The sequence below is a fragment of the Hyperolius riggenbachi genome, chromosome 4, assembly GCF_040937935.1.
Source record: "Hyperolius riggenbachi isolate aHypRig1 chromosome 4, aHypRig1.pri, whole genome shotgun sequence".
In the NCBI taxonomy this organism is placed as follows: Eukaryota; Metazoa; Chordata; class Amphibia; order Anura; family Hyperoliidae; genus Hyperolius; species Hyperolius riggenbachi.
The window spans coordinates 69,329,556-69,347,342 of record NC_090649.1 but is presented as its reverse complement, the minus strand read 5'-3'; the positions used below and the strand labels follow the sequence as shown (position 1 = coordinate 69,347,342).

At 46.9% G+C, this 17,787-nt stretch overlaps 2 protein-coding genes across 9 annotated transcripts in view; both read right to left on the bottom strand.

Annotated features, from left to right (window-relative positions):
* TDRD6 (tudor domain containing 6) overlaps positions 1-5,457 on the bottom strand; it is a 65,842-nt gene extending 60,385 nt beyond the window's left edge. For all 7 annotated transcript variants that reach the window (XM_068280184.1, XM_068280185.1, XM_068280189.1 and 4 more), the window contains exon 1: positions 236-5,457. In XM_068280184.1, the coding sequence (XP_068136285.1) occupies positions 236-5,048 (4,813 nt within the window). In that variant the 5' untranslated portion in view covers positions 5,049-5,457. The remainder of the gene's footprint in view (positions 1-235) is intronic.
* Positions 5,458-17,081: 11,624 nt separating this feature from the next.
* SLC25A27 (solute carrier family 25 member 27) overlaps positions 17,082-17,787 on the bottom strand; it is a 71,652-nt gene continuing 70,946 nt past the window's right edge. The window contains exon 8 of one of the 2 annotated variants that reach the window (XM_068280183.1): positions 17,082-17,317. In XM_068280183.1, coding sequence (XP_068136284.1) covers positions 17,251-17,317 — 67 coding nt within the window. In that variant the 3' untranslated portion in view covers positions 17,082-17,250. The remainder of the gene's footprint in view (positions 17,318-17,787) is intronic. The other variant, XM_068280182.1, reaches the window with a different exon arrangement.

Here is a 17,787-nt window from a genome sequence, read left to right as displayed (position 1 = left end):
CAAGCAGGAGCCAATGAAATCAGCTCCTGACCGACTCTCAGAGCTCTGCTGTCATAGCGACACAATCGGCGATAGCGGCTGGTCCTTGCCTTGTGACATCGGTAGACCCCATTTTTTTTTGTACCAGCAGTCACTGCTCCTTAAAGGGCCAGAGATTGCTGGTACCGAAGTGGTTAAATCCCTTTACAGCCAGTAACAACAATAATAGAGGGGAAAGGTGAAAAGGAGAACCCACCTTGGTCATCAGGCTCTGCTCCTCCAAGATTGAGTTTTCCTTCCAGCCAGAACTGCTTCATCACATCATTGACATTTCTTTCAGCACACGTCAGCGTTACCAGGGCCAGAGGAATTTTACCGATCTCATCTGTCTTTATGTCCTGTACGGTCAGTTCCAGAGTCTCTTCTGTAGCCTGCACAAAAGCATCAAGGGCCTCCGCAGCCCAGGAACCCGCATCAGAGCTGAAGCCGGCAAGGCCGCAAGGAAAAGCCTGGGCAGGAACAATGGCAAGTTGATTTGGGAGCTGCCGAACTTGATCTTTGGGAACTTTTTCTGAATTTCCATAGTCCACAAAAATGACATTAGAAAAGTCCCCCTCCATTTCAGTAATAACAGCTCGGTACCAGCTTCTGTCCTCACTGTACTTGACATTGCATGGGATCCCGACTTCAAGGGCTGCAATGAAGTGGTCATCTGCGGTCGAGGCTTCCCCTGCTCTATGCACCTCTTCGGTCAAGAAATCAGGATCTGCTGTGCTCAACTGACACCAGAAATACTCAGGACCATCGAAAGCACTTATAAAGACATTAACAGCTTTTCCAGGCTGTGGAATATTCCAGGTGAATCTTTTAATCACAGGAGCATCATCCTGTTTGGTTTCACATTTCGAGACCAGGTCAGCCTCTGGAGGTGGAGGCAGCAAGTCATTGATACAGCCTCTCTCATCACTTAGAACTACCTCCCATTTACCACTGTGCTGTTTAATAAATTCGCAATTCAGCTCTGCCTCTGATGTCCGTTCCAGGAAGGCGTTTAGAATCTCCTCGGTGTCAGCGGTAGAGGCTGTATTGCCACGATCACTTAAGGAGCAGTGGATACTCATTGCGGGCACGGAACACAGCTCTTTAGGAAGGCTATAGGTCTTGCCATTGGGGATCACTGAAGTGTTACCATAATCGATATACTCCATGTTTAAGCCATTGGCCGTTTTTTCTTTTACAACACCTCGGTAGCACAATCCATCAGTGGGAAAGAAAGCACAGACTAAGTCACCCACGCTGAGGTGCTTTTCTGAGAGATCATCAAGTGGACTGCCACCGTTTAAAGTCTCTGAGATCTCGTCCAGCTGCTGAGTGTCTGTATCCATCTGGACATAAAAGTCAAAAACTGTGTTTGTGTGCGATATATACACCTGAAGCTTTGTGCCTAGGGCGATCTGCTTCTTTGGAAGGTCATTTAGCTTTGTTACTGAGGGTTTTTGGCTGCTGGCAGTGGCAAGCGGAGTAAGGCATGCGTGTTCCTTTTGAATAGGCTTTTGCACACAAGGTTTTGAATCTAAGCTAGCTACTTTGTCTTGGTTTGGCCTACTTCTTGAAGTATCCCATGAAGGTGGTGTTTCTTGTCTTTGAGAGATAGGTTTTTGCATCTCTGTCACATAATCTTTATCTGGCCTTCGCTCAAAGGTTGTTTGAGCCTTTGATTGTTCTTGTCTCTGTTGGCCTTTAGTGGTTTCTGAGGTGAGATGAACATTAGGGTCTCTCATCCGAGCAGTCTGCCCCTCATATGATCTGGTATTCTCTCTTTCTTTATGCCCCTCATATGATCTGGTATTCTCTCTTTCTTTATGCCCCTCATATGATCTGGTATTCTCTCTATGCCCTTCATATGGCCTGCCATTTTCTCTCGCTCTTTGCCCTTCATATGACCTGCTATTTTCTCGATGCACCTCGTATGATCTGATATTCTCTCTCTCTCGATGCCCCTCATATGGCCTGCTATCTTCTCGATGCCCCTCGTATGATTTGATTTTCTCTCTCTCTTGATGCCCCTCATATGATCTGATATTCTCTCTTTCTCTATGCCCTTCATATGGCCTGCTATTGTCTTTTTCCCTATGCCCCTCATATGGTCTGCTTTTCTCTCTCTCTCGATGCCCCTCATATGATCTAGTACTCTCTCTTTCTCTATGCCCCTCATATGGCCTGCTATTATCTTGCTCTCTATGCCCCTCATATGGCCTGCTATTCTCTCTATTACCAATTTTGCTCAACGGTTTCATTTCAAGCTGGTTGAAGTGGCTGCTTGACTGATTGCGAGGCTGAACAGCTGGCGCAGAAATTTCCAAATTTTTCTGAGCCTTTAAACCTAATTTCTTTTTGAGCATTGCATTGATTTGTTCGGTTCCATCAAAAAGTTCTATAATTAACTTCCCATCTGTCTCTTTGGCAACCACTATTGCTCTCAAGGCTTTGTCCAAAACGGCATCCTTAAACCAACAGGCGATTTCTTTTGGAGTGCTGGTTGGGGTATCTGATAGCCTGCATTTTATTGCCTGCATAGGAAGAAGCAACAAGTCATTTTCACTGGGCATAATCGGTAGCAGGTCTTGTTTGGACACCTTTTCAGTGTTGCCGAAATCCACGAAAAATACCTCTGAGTGTTCATTACTGGAGGGGATGAAACCGCGGTACCACTGCTGGTCAGTAAACTTTGCGAGGCACAGGGGACCACGGCAAGGCATGTTTAAGTGCTGAATTTTCTTGCAAGTTTTTGTAATGGCATCTGAAATTCTATCCAGCGTGTCCGTGCTTCTTGAAAGCTGGCAGTAAAATTCCAGAGAAGGGCTGACATGAGTGATATAGATTTCTTCCTCATTGCCTATTTTAACATCGTGCATCGAATAGAAAAAGGACTGAAGCTGAACAGAGGGCACAAGAGTCTTATGCAATAGGCAAGTTGCAAGTCCGTTTTTAACTAAGGTACTTCCAACGCTGTCGAACGGCGTGTACAGGTCCACAATATTAATAAGTTCGTTGTCCAGCAAAGCAGTGGCAAAAAACATACAGTGGAATTCGTTTGATTTCTCAGCTTGCAAAATAAAAGCATTGAACATTGTAATGGTTTTACTGTCCCAATAGAAAGGGTTGTCTCCTTTTGGGGCAATCATGTTATATAAACTGCACTTGAAGGCCTGCGCTTTCAAATGGAAAAAGTCGCTATTCATAGCACGAAGGTTAGCAACGGGAATGTGTTCTTTATTCCCATAGTCAACGTATAAAACCTCAACACATCCTGACCTCGTCTTACTTACAGGGATTTCTGTGACAAACCCTCTGTACCAAATGTCATTTTGCGGGTTTTTTGCAAGACAAACAGGGGAGATACCGTCATAAGGAGAGGTTTCAGATGAACAGTGGACCTGTATAAGATCCATTAGATGAGTGAGTGCAGGGAGCTGTGAGCGAAGCTGACACCAAAACAGTCCAGGATCTACTACATGAGAGACATACACCTCGGCTGTGGTACCTGGTTCAAACAACTGCTCTTCATAAGGTGAATACTGAATACCATCTGTGCCGTCATCACAGGAAACGGTAGCATTAGCTCCCTGCTGGCTTGTCTTTGGTAACGTCTGTTTAGAAAGAGGCTGTTTCTTTGTAACTGCATAGAGTGCATCTGCGGATGCTCTTTCAAAGCCAGGAACATGAGCAGCCATTTCAAGTTCTTCATATTTTACATGTCCTGCCGCTGACAATATTTTACCTACGCTTCTTTCTTCCATTCTAGAGGGATCAAGGACTTCTATCAAGTACTTATCAAATACTTTAGATACTACATGAACAACAAGCCTTTTATCAATGACAGCGACTTTAAAACTAAGGATTGCCTCAGCACTCCAAGTCTTCCCCAAAGGATGGATGTCAACAAGGGCGCACTTGTTGGCCAGTGCAGGCAATGCTTTAAATTCTGCCGGCAACACTTTCACATCGCACCAGTCGACCAATGTACAATTGCCATGATCCAAAAAGTAAACTTTCACCATCTTTTTCTCATGCTGTTTCTCAACCGCAACAACTTCAGCCCGATAGTACCTACTGTCGTGGAACTTGGCACAGCATATCTGGCCTAATTCTGGCATGGCTATCATGCCGTCTAACTTGGCAGCTTTGGAATAGATGCTAGTGATCGAGTCAAGGATCTGTTTGTGCTTTGCTGAGTCTTTTTCCGTCCTAATCCAAAAATTGGAAGGATCTAAGGTAAACTCCACAGTAGCATCATAGAAAGTGCCAGGCAGCAGCTCAACGGTGGGGAACCTGGGAACATAAACCTCTTGCTTTAGTAGCTGTTGTGAATCAATCTTAACCCCATTTTCTTTGGGCGGCAGTGGTGTTTGAACAGTAAAGACATTCACTGAAGGGGCTCTTAGGCTCTGAATTCGTATATTGAAATATTGGTTTAGGTTGTCCCCATTTTCACCCAAGAGGGTGACCATATATAAATGTTCACAAGAATTGAAGAACTCAATCTTTGCATGGAGCTGCTTTCCTTGCACCAACGTACGTAACTCCGATACCAGTGCAGGTTCCCAGCCCAGGCCTCCATCCGAAACCCCATATAAGGCACACCTCAAAGTCACCACTGGCATACGGAAAAATTCAGCTGCAAGTCTGCGCAGGCAGGTGAGGGGGACAATTTCTCTACGCCCCGAGTCCACATGGATCACCATAGCCAGCTGCCTATCCGGGATGATCTCCAGCAGGAGAGAGCGGTACCAGCGTCCATCCTGGCCGAGGGCGGCGCACGGCTGGCCGAGCAGGAAAGGCTGGTGAAAGTTTGGCTCTCCGCAGCCGCTCTGTATCTCGTAAAAGTTCTGCATGGTGCCCGACACCCGCTGGACTTCCCCGGCCATGCTGCGGAGCTGGCAGAAGAGGCTCTGGGGGCTGCTCACTTCAGTGATGATCACTGGCTCCGTCAGGCCCACCTGAATCTGAGGGTAGTAGTAGGACATGCCTGTGGATGGCCAGGGAGCCCCCTGCACTGGAGAGCTCATGGCTGCTGACACTGCTGGCAGGCTGGGGCCTAGCTAAGTCCAGGCTGGCGGTGACTCTGGGCCCCCAGCTGGCTGCTCACCTCTAGGACCTTCAGACAACTTGTCCTCCCGACTGTGAGGCGACTCCGGGCGCTGTACTTCCGCTTCTGGGCCAGCTGGTGGCGCGAGGATGGCAGTGACGCAGGCTGGCCGGGAATGACGGCGGCCTCGCAGTATCAGCGGGAACTCGTGACAGCCGGGTCTCCTCTGCTAGAGCGACTGGGTGTGCGCGCCCACCCAATCCGGTGTAGGGCGTGGCTCCAGGTCCCAGTGTGCTACGCCAGGTGGGACTCTCCCCGCGACGCTCTCAATCCCGCACTCTGTTCCACCGCAGGACGCGTAGCCCCCGCCGTGACGTAATCTCCCGCGTGCAGCTGAACACGCCCAACTAATCCTGCCCAGACGCAACGCGAGGGCGGCCCGCAGTTATGACGTCAGCGCGTAGCTAGCGGCTCGTTTCTATCCGGGCGGAATTGTGTTGAAGCCAGGGTGGCCGGGCAGAAGGTGTTCCATGCAGACTTGCAGAGAGTAGGAGGGAGAGTAGTACCGGTAGTATAAAATGGGGAGGGGTTAAAGAGGAACTCCAGTGAAAACTTTGAAGTAAAAAAAAAAGTGCCTCATTTTTACAATAATTATGTATAAATGATTTAGTCAGTGTTTGCCCATTGTAAAAGCTTTCCTCTCCTTGATTTACATTATGACTTTTATCACATGGTGACATTTTTACTGCTGGCAGGTGATGTCAGTGGAAGGAGATGCTGCTTGCTATTTTTGGCAGCTGTAAACAGCTATTTCCCACAATGCAACAAGGTTCACAGACAGGAAACTGCCAGGACCATGGTGCTCACAGTTTCCTGTGGGAGGGGTTTCACCACAATATTAGTCATACAGAGTCCCATGATGATCCGTTTGAGAAAAGGAAAAGATTTCTCATGGGAAAGGGGGTATCAGCTACTGATTGGGATGAAGTTCAATTATTGGTCACGGTTTCTCTTTCAAATTATAAGGCAAGACGTTTGGTTGCTCCCCGGTATGGAATTTAGTCAGGCCTATTTTTTTTCCTGTGTTTACGTTTTTCGTTTGCATTGTTCATGCATTTTCTGTGCATTTTTACTATGCATTTTAATCAATAATCATTTACAGCTTAAAATGCATTGTTGGATCCTTTTTTCTCCCCTTTTATTTTACAAAAACATGCAGTTTTTGATTTCTCATAGGAAAACATTGCATGTGAATTGCATACAGTTGGCCATATGCAATTAACTTTTTCTCTTAGGAGATAGAGATGCGAAGTTCGGATCTTTTCAATCATCCGGATGATTTGAATCAGATCATTGAAAAGATCCGGCATCTTTGATCCGAATCTCGGATCATTTTACAAGAGAGGCATTCAGGGGTGAAATGACTAGCAGGACAGGAGAAGGGGAGGGGGATGGACACACAGAGAAGGGGAGAAGATGGACAGAGGGCAGGGAGTGGACAGAGAAGGGAGGAGGGACGAGCAGAGAGCAGACATGTTTGTTTGCACACAATACCCACATGCTGCAATCATATGCTTTACATATATTTCACCTATATGTTCATCTGTATACTCCCAACTCCCGTTCCCCAAAGCATTCCCAGAAGTAAAGTGCAGCAGGAGGATCATATTGCAAAGCAATCACAGTGCCCCTGTCCTAGCCCAGCATGCTGCCTGTAACGTTACTGAGCTGTGCCAAAAGTTTTCAATGTGTTCACTGTGCACAACTGCGCAACAGACAGCCTATAATGAGCAGCACATTACAGCCAGCACCGTGCTCTACACATATCTGGCAGTGGCACCCATGTCCCCTCTCTCATCTACCTGTGGCTGTGCAAGGCTGCCTCCCCTTCAACAGAGCGATCCATCTCTGCTCTGCTTCCAGGACCCCGCTGCCCGCTGAGAGGGGGCGTGTTACACCTGGCCCCACCCCCTTTGCGATCCGAATCACTCATTTTGATGATTCGGATGATTCGACTCACAAAATAGATTCGGATCAACGATCCGAATCGTTCATGATCCGGACAACACTACTAGGAGATACTTTTCAACTTCTTTTTAAAATAACTTTCAGCACTTTGCAAATGTAAAATGCCAAAATGTAGACGAAAGAGTACTATCAAAATTATTCTGAGTATTTTCTCCCTTGCTGGTGCTCTAAAAAGCATTTTATGGACATGGAGTGAAAATATCACTTAGGAGAAAACTCGGGAGAGAAAGTTAATTACATATGGGCCAGTATACGGTAAGAAGAAATCTGCTCTGCGATTTTATTTTAAAACGCACATAAAATTGCATTGGAAAACAATGCGATTTTTGTGCGCCCATGGCTGGATTCACACTTGTCTATTTTCCTGTGCGTTTTCTACACAAGAAAACAACACCATTGTTAACGAAAACCTGTACTGAAATAAGTTCCCCTGGGGGTACTCACATCAGTAGGGGGAAGCCTCTGGACCCTATTGAGGCTTCCCCCGTCCTCCTGTGTCCCACGGCGGTCTCGCTGCATCCCCCGGAACGCACAGGCGACAATTTGTCGCGCTGTGCAATATTTACCTTTTCTGGCTCCAGCACGGGTGCTGTTGCGGCTCTTCTGACGGAGATATGCGGAAATAGCCGATCTCCGTTGGGTCTGCTCTACTGCGCAGTAGACTTGCGCCTGCGCAGTAGAGCGGCCCGACGGAGATCGGCTATTTCCGCCTATCTCCGTGGGAAGAGCGGATACTGCGCCTGCGCTGGAGCCAAGAGGTAAATATTTACATCGCCGCCGCTCCGGGAGGATTTTCGCCACCGCCGTGGGACCGAGGAGGACGGGGGAAGCCTCAATAGGATCCGGAGGCTTCCCCCACCCGAGGTGAGTACCCCCCAGGGGAGTTTTTTTCATTACAGATTTTCTTTAAAGGGAACCAGAGACGAAGCACCCTTGTGTATTTTACCATGTATATCAGTAAGAACATTAGAGAAAACACTTACCATGCTGTCTGTTTCATCCTCACTGCTAAAAGTGTCTGTTAGCAGCAGTCACAAGAATCCCAGACTGAGCAATTAAATCTGGCTTTGCTGGGAATGATTATTGCTGAGTCATTATAGCAAAGCCACAAGGGGGCAGGCTTGGGCTTGAAATAACACCACAGAAGACAGACTTAGCTATAATCTTTCTGTAGCAAAGCTAGACGGAGCAGCCTGACTTCTCAGTCGGGGGTTCTTATCAGAGGTGATAACAGTCAGATTACACAGAGAACAATGAAACAAAGGGCAGATTAGGCGTTTACTGTCATGTTCCCACTGATTTATAAGGTAAAATACTAGAGGGTGGTTCATCTCTGGTTCTCTTTAATGAATGGGCTAGTTCGCTCTTTAATACGTTTTTTTTACATGCAGGAAGACAACTGACAGCAATTCAGCACTGTCAGGCCTCTTTTCCACAAACTGTTTACAGGCAGTGAAATGCCTCTCAAACTGTCACAACTGCTTGCTGCTGCCTGGTAACTGCTTGCTGCTACCTGGTAACTGCTCACTGCTGCCTGGCAACTGCTTGCTGAGCACACAGCTCAACAGTTAGTGGAAAAGAGGCCTCAGAAAACTCATGCAAAAATACTGAGGCCTCTTTTCCATGGGCAGTTGAAACTCTTACAACTGCTTGCTGCTGCCTGGCAACTGCTTGCTCAGCACATAGTTCAACTGCCTATGGAAAAGAGGCTTAATAGACAAGTGTAATTCCAGCCGTACATGCGTGATTTTGCATGCAATTCTGCAAAGTGTGCTCCCCGTCTGTGGATGCGTACACACTTCCAATTTGATTGGCCAATTTTAAGCCTGTTACACGCCTTCAACTTTGATTGTCCAATCATTGACCAATTTTACTACTTCCATGTAGTGTGAGGGCCAACAGATTTTGAATACTATGAGCAAATTGTGTAGGTAAGATCTCATGCTACACGGAAGTGGTAAAATTGGACAGTGATTGGCCAATTATAATTGAAGGTGTGTACCAGGCGTTATTTACAAGTGGCTGCTTGGCGAGTTCAAAAGTAAACACTTTGCCCAAATGAAAACATGTTGTAATCATTGGTTGTTTATTCCCTGGATTGACTGAACTCCTGCCCGCCCAGCTTGTTATGATTGTTTTGTACTGATTATACACAGCTGTGAGGAATCATTTTTGATGCAAATTTTATACAAATATTTATGCAATTTTTTTTTTCATCTTGAAAATGACTAACCAAATCTTGCTGTGGCTGGATTTGGGGCCCTTTTCCACAGGAAGCTGAACTGCACACTCAGTGAACAGTTGCCAGGCAGCAGTGAGCAGTTACCAGGCAGCAATAAGCAACTGTGAAGCTAGGAACCCCCTAGGAATCGATGCAGCACTTTCAAAATTACTGCAGCACTATGTGCAGCGATTTCTAGGGCGTTTACGAACATCGCGATTATCCGACGCTTCGCGATTCGTGTGATGTTCTTTTGTATAAGGCCTCATTTGCAGTGGGACGTTACGGAGCTGCTTAATAAAGTATTATAACGCAGCTTATCGCACTGCAATGCTAATCCTATGGGACGTTCACAGTGCGACGTTAGCATCGCATTGTAACATGTAGCGTTACCTCTAAATGCACACATTACCAGGTACAGGAAAGCATACTTTTCATTGCCTGTATGCTTTACTGTATAAAATCACAAAACACTGCGCTGATATAAAGTTACAGGGTGGTAAGACACTCGGTGGTGCGCTGCTATATAATTCCTAAAGTCCAATATTGTGCAAATTAGCTGCGCTCATAAAAGTCCCAACAAATATTTCTTGTATGCAGCTGGTATTCAGGGTTACTCTCCACTTCCACCCAGGGAGGGTACCGTGCCCTTTTCGGTAAGAAACCACCACCACATCCCACGCAGTGGCCACTCACCGCTAAATTATGACCCTCAGTCAAGTGGGTCTTCAGCGCCTATGGGGTCATCTGGCCGCCCCCTGCCTTTCACCGGAAACCTTCTCCCGAAATCCAAACTGCTGTCTGTTGGTCTTTTAATCACCTCAAAAAAGACATACCAGAGCTCCCATAGTGTAAAATTGTAAAATACTTTTAATTATAAAAAGATTGCACACTTACAAGCTAGGCTGAGGTTGTTCACATAGAGTTTTTTTGGGCTCCACCCCAAACGTTGGCCGCCGGGTCGGCTTGTTGCGCTGTATTGCCTCCCACCGCTTGCCACGTCTGTCCCCACGCCTGCTGGTTTGTAGGCCGCGTGCGCTTATAGCTTAAGCATCGCATTGTAACATGTAGCGTTACCTCTAAATGCACAACGCACTGTCCCACTGTGAAATAAGCCCTAAAACTTTATTATATTTACCAGGCATCCTTCTTCCATCCGTAGCCCTGCCCCCTACAGGAAGAGGTCATAGGTGCCTCTCTATGACCAATCAGAGAAGCGTCTGCGACCTCTTCCTTTAGGGGGTGGGAATAAAGACAGAAGAAGGAAATACAGATATCCGGTAAGTATAATAAAGTTTATTAAGAGGCTGATCGCTCCCCCCCAAGGGCTGCAAAATCACTTTGATAAGCGATTTATGCAGCGTTTATATACTTTGCATTGAGCACAAACGCGCTCAAAATGCTACCTTTACTGCGATTGCGATTACCTCTACTCGCAGTCATCCCCCCCCCCCACTCACTTTCATTCAGGGTTGCCACCGCATCCCTTTAAAGCAGAAATGAAATAACTCCAAAAACTCAGTGGGAAGCGGCGCTAGTGGGCTTTCTCAGCTGCACTATTCCAAAAGGGGATTCCACAAACCTTTCAATTGAATAAATGTAAAAAAAGGAACATGCGCTTCTAAAATATCAACTACTTTTTAATCAGATAATTGTATGAGTCAACAAATCAATATAATTTAAAAAGGATCCTATACTTATAAAAGCTATCCACAATCACCCCACCATCACATTCACACAATCATACACTATGCGTGACCTGCCGCATATAGCCTTCCAGCACCAAGAAAAATTTGTTTAGTTTCCAGGATGCAGTTCACTTTTGCAAAAAAAGGAAGCTCAGGTTGCAGCGTTACAACGAATAAAACTTGCGAGTCCTTCAAAAAAAGACCCAGTGTGTCCACAATGGCAGGTAGAAAAATTTCATATACTCTCCACCGTTATAGAAAAACTCCAGGATTAATCCTCCCAAGGTTGTGATGTGGTCTATAATGCGCTTCTTAGTTATATATAAAATTGCTCATATCATTGATCCACTCAAGGTACCTTAAGTTAGATGATCAGCAGAAATGAAATAATAAAAGGAAAGTATTTCACTTACCTGGGGCTTCTGCCAGCCCCTTGCAGCCTTCCTGTCCCGCGCCGGTCCTCCACGATCCTCTTTTCTCCCGCCGCCAGCTGCTTTCGGTACCATCGTTCCGTCAACTTACAAGTCATTGGCAACTGCGCCTGCGTGCCCCGAGCCACGCGTATCTTTCTAGCGTCCTGCGCTATCAGCACAGGACGCTATTGTGGAGAAAGACACACGTGGTCCAGGGAACGCAGGTGCAGTCGCCAAGTCCACTGAACCGAAAGCGATAGGAGAACGGAGAATCGTGGAGGACCGGCGTGGGACAGGAAGGCGGCACGGGGCTGGCAGAAGCCCCAGGTAAGTGAAACACTTTGGTTTTTTTTATTATTTCAGTTCCGGTTTAAATACCGACACATCTACGTTATACAGGTTTGTGAGGCTCTGCCTTTACATGCAATTTTTCATGATTTTTAGTGCATTGCAAACTGAACATGCGCCATGCAGGAATGTGCAGAGACCTGTCCGATTTTAAAACGTGGCAAAAACTGTGAACACAATTAATGTACAATTAAATCAATAGGCAGTGCTAGTTTTGCTAGTGGAAATACACATACGATTCTGCTAATTGTACTCCCAGAACTAAATCAATTGTACATTGTTTTTACTGTGTCAGCTTAGCAGTGCAGATATTATGATATATTAGGTACCATACTGTTCACATTACAGGGGCCCATACACTTACCGATTTTCCCACCGATACACAGTGGTGTGATCACTGTGATCAAATTGGCTGTGAAATCCTCGCGCAAACACTGACTAAACGATCGATTTCCGTCCGAAATCGATCATTCTCGTCATTCCTGTCCATGCGGAAGGTTTCGCTCGATCACCGGCGGGTCGGGAGTGCGTCGATAGCAGCGTTCGGATGCCCTGACGACCGATGCAATACAGCGACAATACATTACCTGTTCCGCCGGCGCAAGTCCCCTGGTCACCGCTGCTCCGTCTCCGCGCTGGGCTCCGAGTCCAGCAGGCTTCAAACTTCTTGTGCTGGCAGGAAGTTTAAACAGTAGAGCGCCCTCTACTGTTTAAACTTTCCTCATCGCTCTACTCAGCAGCAGGAAGTAAAGTGAAGCTGGAGGAGCCCAGACCCGGAGAAGAGACAGCGGAGACCAGGGGACTCACGCCGGCCGGAGCAGGTAATGTATAGCTGGCGGGGGGGGCGGCGGCAGCCGCTCCACAGATGGTGAATCGGTTTCATGCTGAAATCTATTCACAATCTGTTTGCAGTAGAGGCAGCCATACGATCCCTCTCTGATCAGATTCGATCAGAGAGGGATCTATCTGTTGGTCGAATCTGATGGCAAAACGACCAGTGTATGGCCACCTTACATCTGTACAATCCCCCTGGATGATAGGGATGGCCAATGACATGCAAATTATTTTGAGTTGACACAGTATTCTGCAACTTTGTATACAAATGTATGCAGCTTGAAAATGAGCCAATCAAATCCTGCTTAGGTAAATTTTGATTGGTCTATCTTCAAACTGCATAAATTTGCATGCAAAATTTGCATAATCCTGCATCATCTCAAAATTATTTACAATTATTTACATCGCACTGACCATCCATACAGGATGATGCAGGGATCTATACCTGTATGAGGCCTCTTTTCTGCGGACAGTTGAACTGTGTGCTCAGCAAGCAGTTACCAGGCAGCAGCAAGCAGTTGTGAGAGGCATTTCACTGCCTATCAACCGTCAGTGGAAATGGGCAGTTGATAGGCAGTGAAATGCCTCTTAAAGTGAACCTTAAGTCAGGAAAAAAAAATGAGTTTTACTCACCTGGGGCTTCTACCAGCCCCCTACAGCAGTCCTGTGCCCTCACAGCCACTCACTAATCCTCTGGTACCCCTCTAGCAGCTAGTTTCGTTTTTGCCGACAGGCCCGTCAGGACTGGCCATGCGTAGCTTTTTCCGCATTCCCGACTGCAATTAGCGCTATTGCAAGATTGCGAGCCGCAATGCGTACAAAAATACGCGTTGCCGCATATCTATGCGTGCGTAATGCGACAGCGCGTATTTTCGTACGCGTTGCGGTTCGCAATAGCGCTAATTACAGTCGGGAATGCGGAAAAAGCTACGCATGGCAGTCCTGACGGGCCTGTCGGCAAAAATGAAACTAGCTGGCAGAGGGGTACCAGAGGATTAGTGAGTGGCTGCGAGGGCACAGGACTGCTGCAGGGGGCTGGTAGAAGCCCCAGGTGAGTAAAACTCATTTTTTTTTCTGGCTTAAGTGTCTCTTTAACCTGCCTGGCGTTCTATTAAGATCGCCAGGCAGGCTGCGGGAGGGTTTTTTTTTAATAAAAAAAAAACTATTTCATGCAGCCAACTGAAAGTTGGCTGCATGAAAGCCCACTAGAGGGCGCTCCGGAGGCGATCTTCCGATCGCCTCCGGCGCCCAGAATAAACAAGGAAGGCCGCAATGAGCGGCCTTCCTTGTTTTGCTTATATCGTCGCCATAGCGACGAGCGGAGTGACGTCATCGACGTCAGCCGACGTCGTGACGTCAGCCGCCTCCGATCCAGCCCTTAGCGCTGGCCGGAACTTTTTGTTCCGGCTGCGCAGGGCTCAGGCGGCTAGGGGGGCCCTCTTTCGCCGCTGCTCGCGGCGAATCACCGCAGAGCGGCGGCGATCAGGCAGCACACGCGGCTGGCAAAGTGCCGGCTGCGTGTGCTGCTTTTTATTTCAGCCAAATCGGCCCAGCAGGGCCTGAGCGGCAGCCTCCGGCGGTACTGGACGAGCTGTGCTCGTCCAGACCGCCCAGCAGGTTAAGAACCTAAACTGAGAGGGATTTGGCTGTTTCCTTTTAAACAATACCAGTTGCCTGGAAGTCCTGCTGATCTCTTTGGCTGCAGTAGTGGGTGAATCACTCACCTGAAACAAGCATGCAGCTAATCCAGACTGACTTCAGTCAGATCATCTGATCTCCATGCTTGTATTATTTAAAAGGAAACATCCATATCCCTCTCAGTTAAGGTCCCCTTTAACAAGCGAGTGACCATTTGTAACGTTTGAATAGTTTCACACTATGAAGGGATGCATTTTTTATCTTTGAGGTGTACTGTGTGGAACAAGTACAGAGGATGTTGACGTTACTGGAGGATAGTGACAGGCAAAACTGGCCTTGAGGGCTCTTCTCCACTATGAAATGCGTTTGCGATTGCAATCACGTTTCAATTTCCACCATGCGATTGAGCTACTATACACAGTATAGAAAGGCTCAATTGCATCCAAAACGCGGCAGGATGACGATTGCGTTTTGACCAAAATCGCATCGCGCTAATGGAAATTGCTGCTGCAGTCTCCATTAGTTTAATGTACCTTGCGATTTGCGATCAGAATCAAATCGCAGGGTAGTGGAAAAAGGCCCTTAATGACCCTACAAGCCCTGCAGACCCAATCTTAGATAGCCATATGATAAGGGCGAGTGTCTCCTTTTAGTGGTGAGGTGGTGATAATCACTTGAAAGAAGAATCCTACATTTGTCACTGTGGATTTTGAGAGACTCCCCAAACTCTACTGATATCTCTGGACTAACTGCATCGGGCGCTGTTCCTGTGGTTTTTTTTTTGGGGGGGGGGGGGGGGGGATTTGGGGAAGCCTCTAAATGGTCCAGAGGCTTTCCCAGTCTCTCTACACTCCTCCTGCGCTGCACTGGAAACACTCTTTAAACAATTTTCATCAGAGGTTACAAGCAGCCGTGTGCCCCTCTGTATAGAAGCATGGCCTGTGCACTAGCGCAGCTTTTTCCTCTGTGCACAACCTCATCCATCCTAAAGTAACTCACAGATACCTCCATCCATCTTCTCTCCAGTGCTCAATGCAAGCACTGGGGGATGAATCTTATTGTTTGACTATTAGCTGTCTGTCAGTGCCCAAAAGCACAGCTGGAGTGAAGTCTCGGTTGTGGACATCGACTCTGTCAGGCACACCTGCTGGCAACCAAAACAAACACGTTCACTCTTAAAGGGCAAGTGAAGTGAGAGGTATATGGAGGCTGTCATATTTATTTCCTGTTAAACAATACCAGTTGTCTTGCAGTCCTGCTGATCTTTCTAGTCAGTGGGGTCTAAATCACACGCCTGAAACATGCATGCAGGAAATCTTGTCAGATTTGTCACAGACATCTGATGTGCATGCTTGTTCAAGGTCTATGGCTTAAAGGGGGAACTGAAGAGTTTATTTCCTTTTAAGCAATACCAGTTGCCTGGCAGCTCTGCTGATCCTTTGCCTCTAATACTATTAGCCATAGCCCCTGAACAAGCATGCAGCAGATCAGGTGTTTCAGACTTTAAAGTCAGATCTGACAAGACTAGCTGCATGCTTGTTTCTGGTGGTATTCAGATACTACTGCAGAGAAATAGACCAGCAGGGCTGCCAGGCAACTGGTATTGATTAAAAGGAAATAAATATGGCAGCCTCCGTATACCTCTTACTTCAGTTCCCCTTTAAAGTATTAGCAGAGAATCAGCAGGACAGGTAGGCAATGTGCATTATTTAAAAGGAAATAAACTTGTCAGCCTCCGTATCCCTCTCACCTCGGGTTCCCTTTAGGCTCCTCTTACTTTTGCTTTGAAAACCTGCGTAGCAATACCCTGTTTTACCGCAGGGTAACGCATTGCAAGGCAATGGGGCCCAGCATGCTTAACATGCTTGTGACGGAGGTGCTTAAGCTGGCAGGGGCAACAGTGCATTATTGCTGGACTTTTGCAGCAGTGGAAATAATGCCAGTGAGCGACACATCCCTTTTAAAAAGGTTGGCAACGGCATTGCAGAAACAAACACAGGAATCCTAGTGATGTACTTCCTGTCCAGCAGGGAGTACGTCACTGGGCGAGGGGAGTGCGGCGCTATGCATATAACCCTGTCAGTGCACTCTGCTGCAGCCTTATACGTTTGTGGTTTTATGCATTGCGATGTGGCGAGGGCGGGGCATAGCACCGCATGCGCACACCACAAGTGTAAAACTGGCCTCAAAAGGAAATAAGTATGGCAGCCTCAGTTCATGTGTATTTTAACCTCCTTAGCGGTAATCACATGTTCAGCTTGGGGTAGGAAAAACATGACAGGAGCGCCGAGCTGAACCCGTGGCAGCTGCCGGGCGGTCTATGCAGAGCAATGCATGCAGCGGGCGTTCTAACTCACCTCCCGGGGGATCCAGACGTCGGACGCCATTCTTCTTCCTCTCCTCCGAGCCTCTGCTTCCCCCTGGTGAGAACATCGTCTGTCGTCATGACAACAGCCGGCAATCTCACTATAGGGTTACAGCACCACCCGGGGGACGGAGGGAAAACGACAGCGCTGGATCCCAGGGAGGTGAGTGATTGCTGAGCTGCTGCAGATCTCCCTGGCAGCATGATTTGTTTCCAGATTTTAGGATCTAAAAGCATGCAAAAAAATTGCACCGCTTTTAGATCCTAAAATCTGGAAAGAATCAAAACGCCAAGGGGGTTAATATCCTCAGTGATGCTACTGAAGCTAATTATGAAACCACTGGATGTTCAACAGCAGTACAGACAATACACAGTATGTACTAACATCAAAGAATAATGGTGAGAAAATCACAGGTCACACTCTACATTTGAGCAACCAGTAGACCGTGTTGGGAGTCAAAAAGAAAAGATATCGCAATACAGTTTAAATTAGAAGTTATATTTAAAGGAAATACTCTTCAATTCATGAGCTTTTTGTTGTATAAAAATCACAAAAATAGTCTATGAAAATTATACTGATATTAAAAGCCATTTGTGCAGTTTGTCGGAGCCGTGCCTGGAAATAACACTGTGTTGAGATTCTCTATTCATCCTTGTAGTGTAACGCTTGGCTGTCGTCTTGATGATTCACAATCGTGCTTCTTGCTTGTCACCCTGCATGTAGACAAGAGAAGCTATGTCAATAAAATCCATTCTGAACATTCCACAAACATGACGACTCAGCAGAAGAGACCGAAGAGATGATGGTAAGTTCTCCTCCAGCAGAATGCATGGCGAAGCATGTGATCGGTTTGGTCAAGTAGTTGATCTATAAGTCTTGACTAGGGTGGTGTGATCATACCTCGTTTCTGCTTCCTGTGTAGGCTAAAACAGGAAGATGGCAGGGAGAGGTGGCAGCGCTTCCCAAGACACCTGAATGACTAAGGCCTCATTTCCCCAAGCAGTTGATAGGTAGTGAAAAGCCTCTCAAACTCTCACAACTGCCTGGTAGCTGCTTGCTGAGCACACAGATCAAACTGCCTGTTGAAATGAGCCCTAACAGCATAGGTGTGCAGAGCCTAATCATAGGCAGCATACACAACTTGCATTCAAAACGGATGCACCAAATTAACATTTATAGGGGA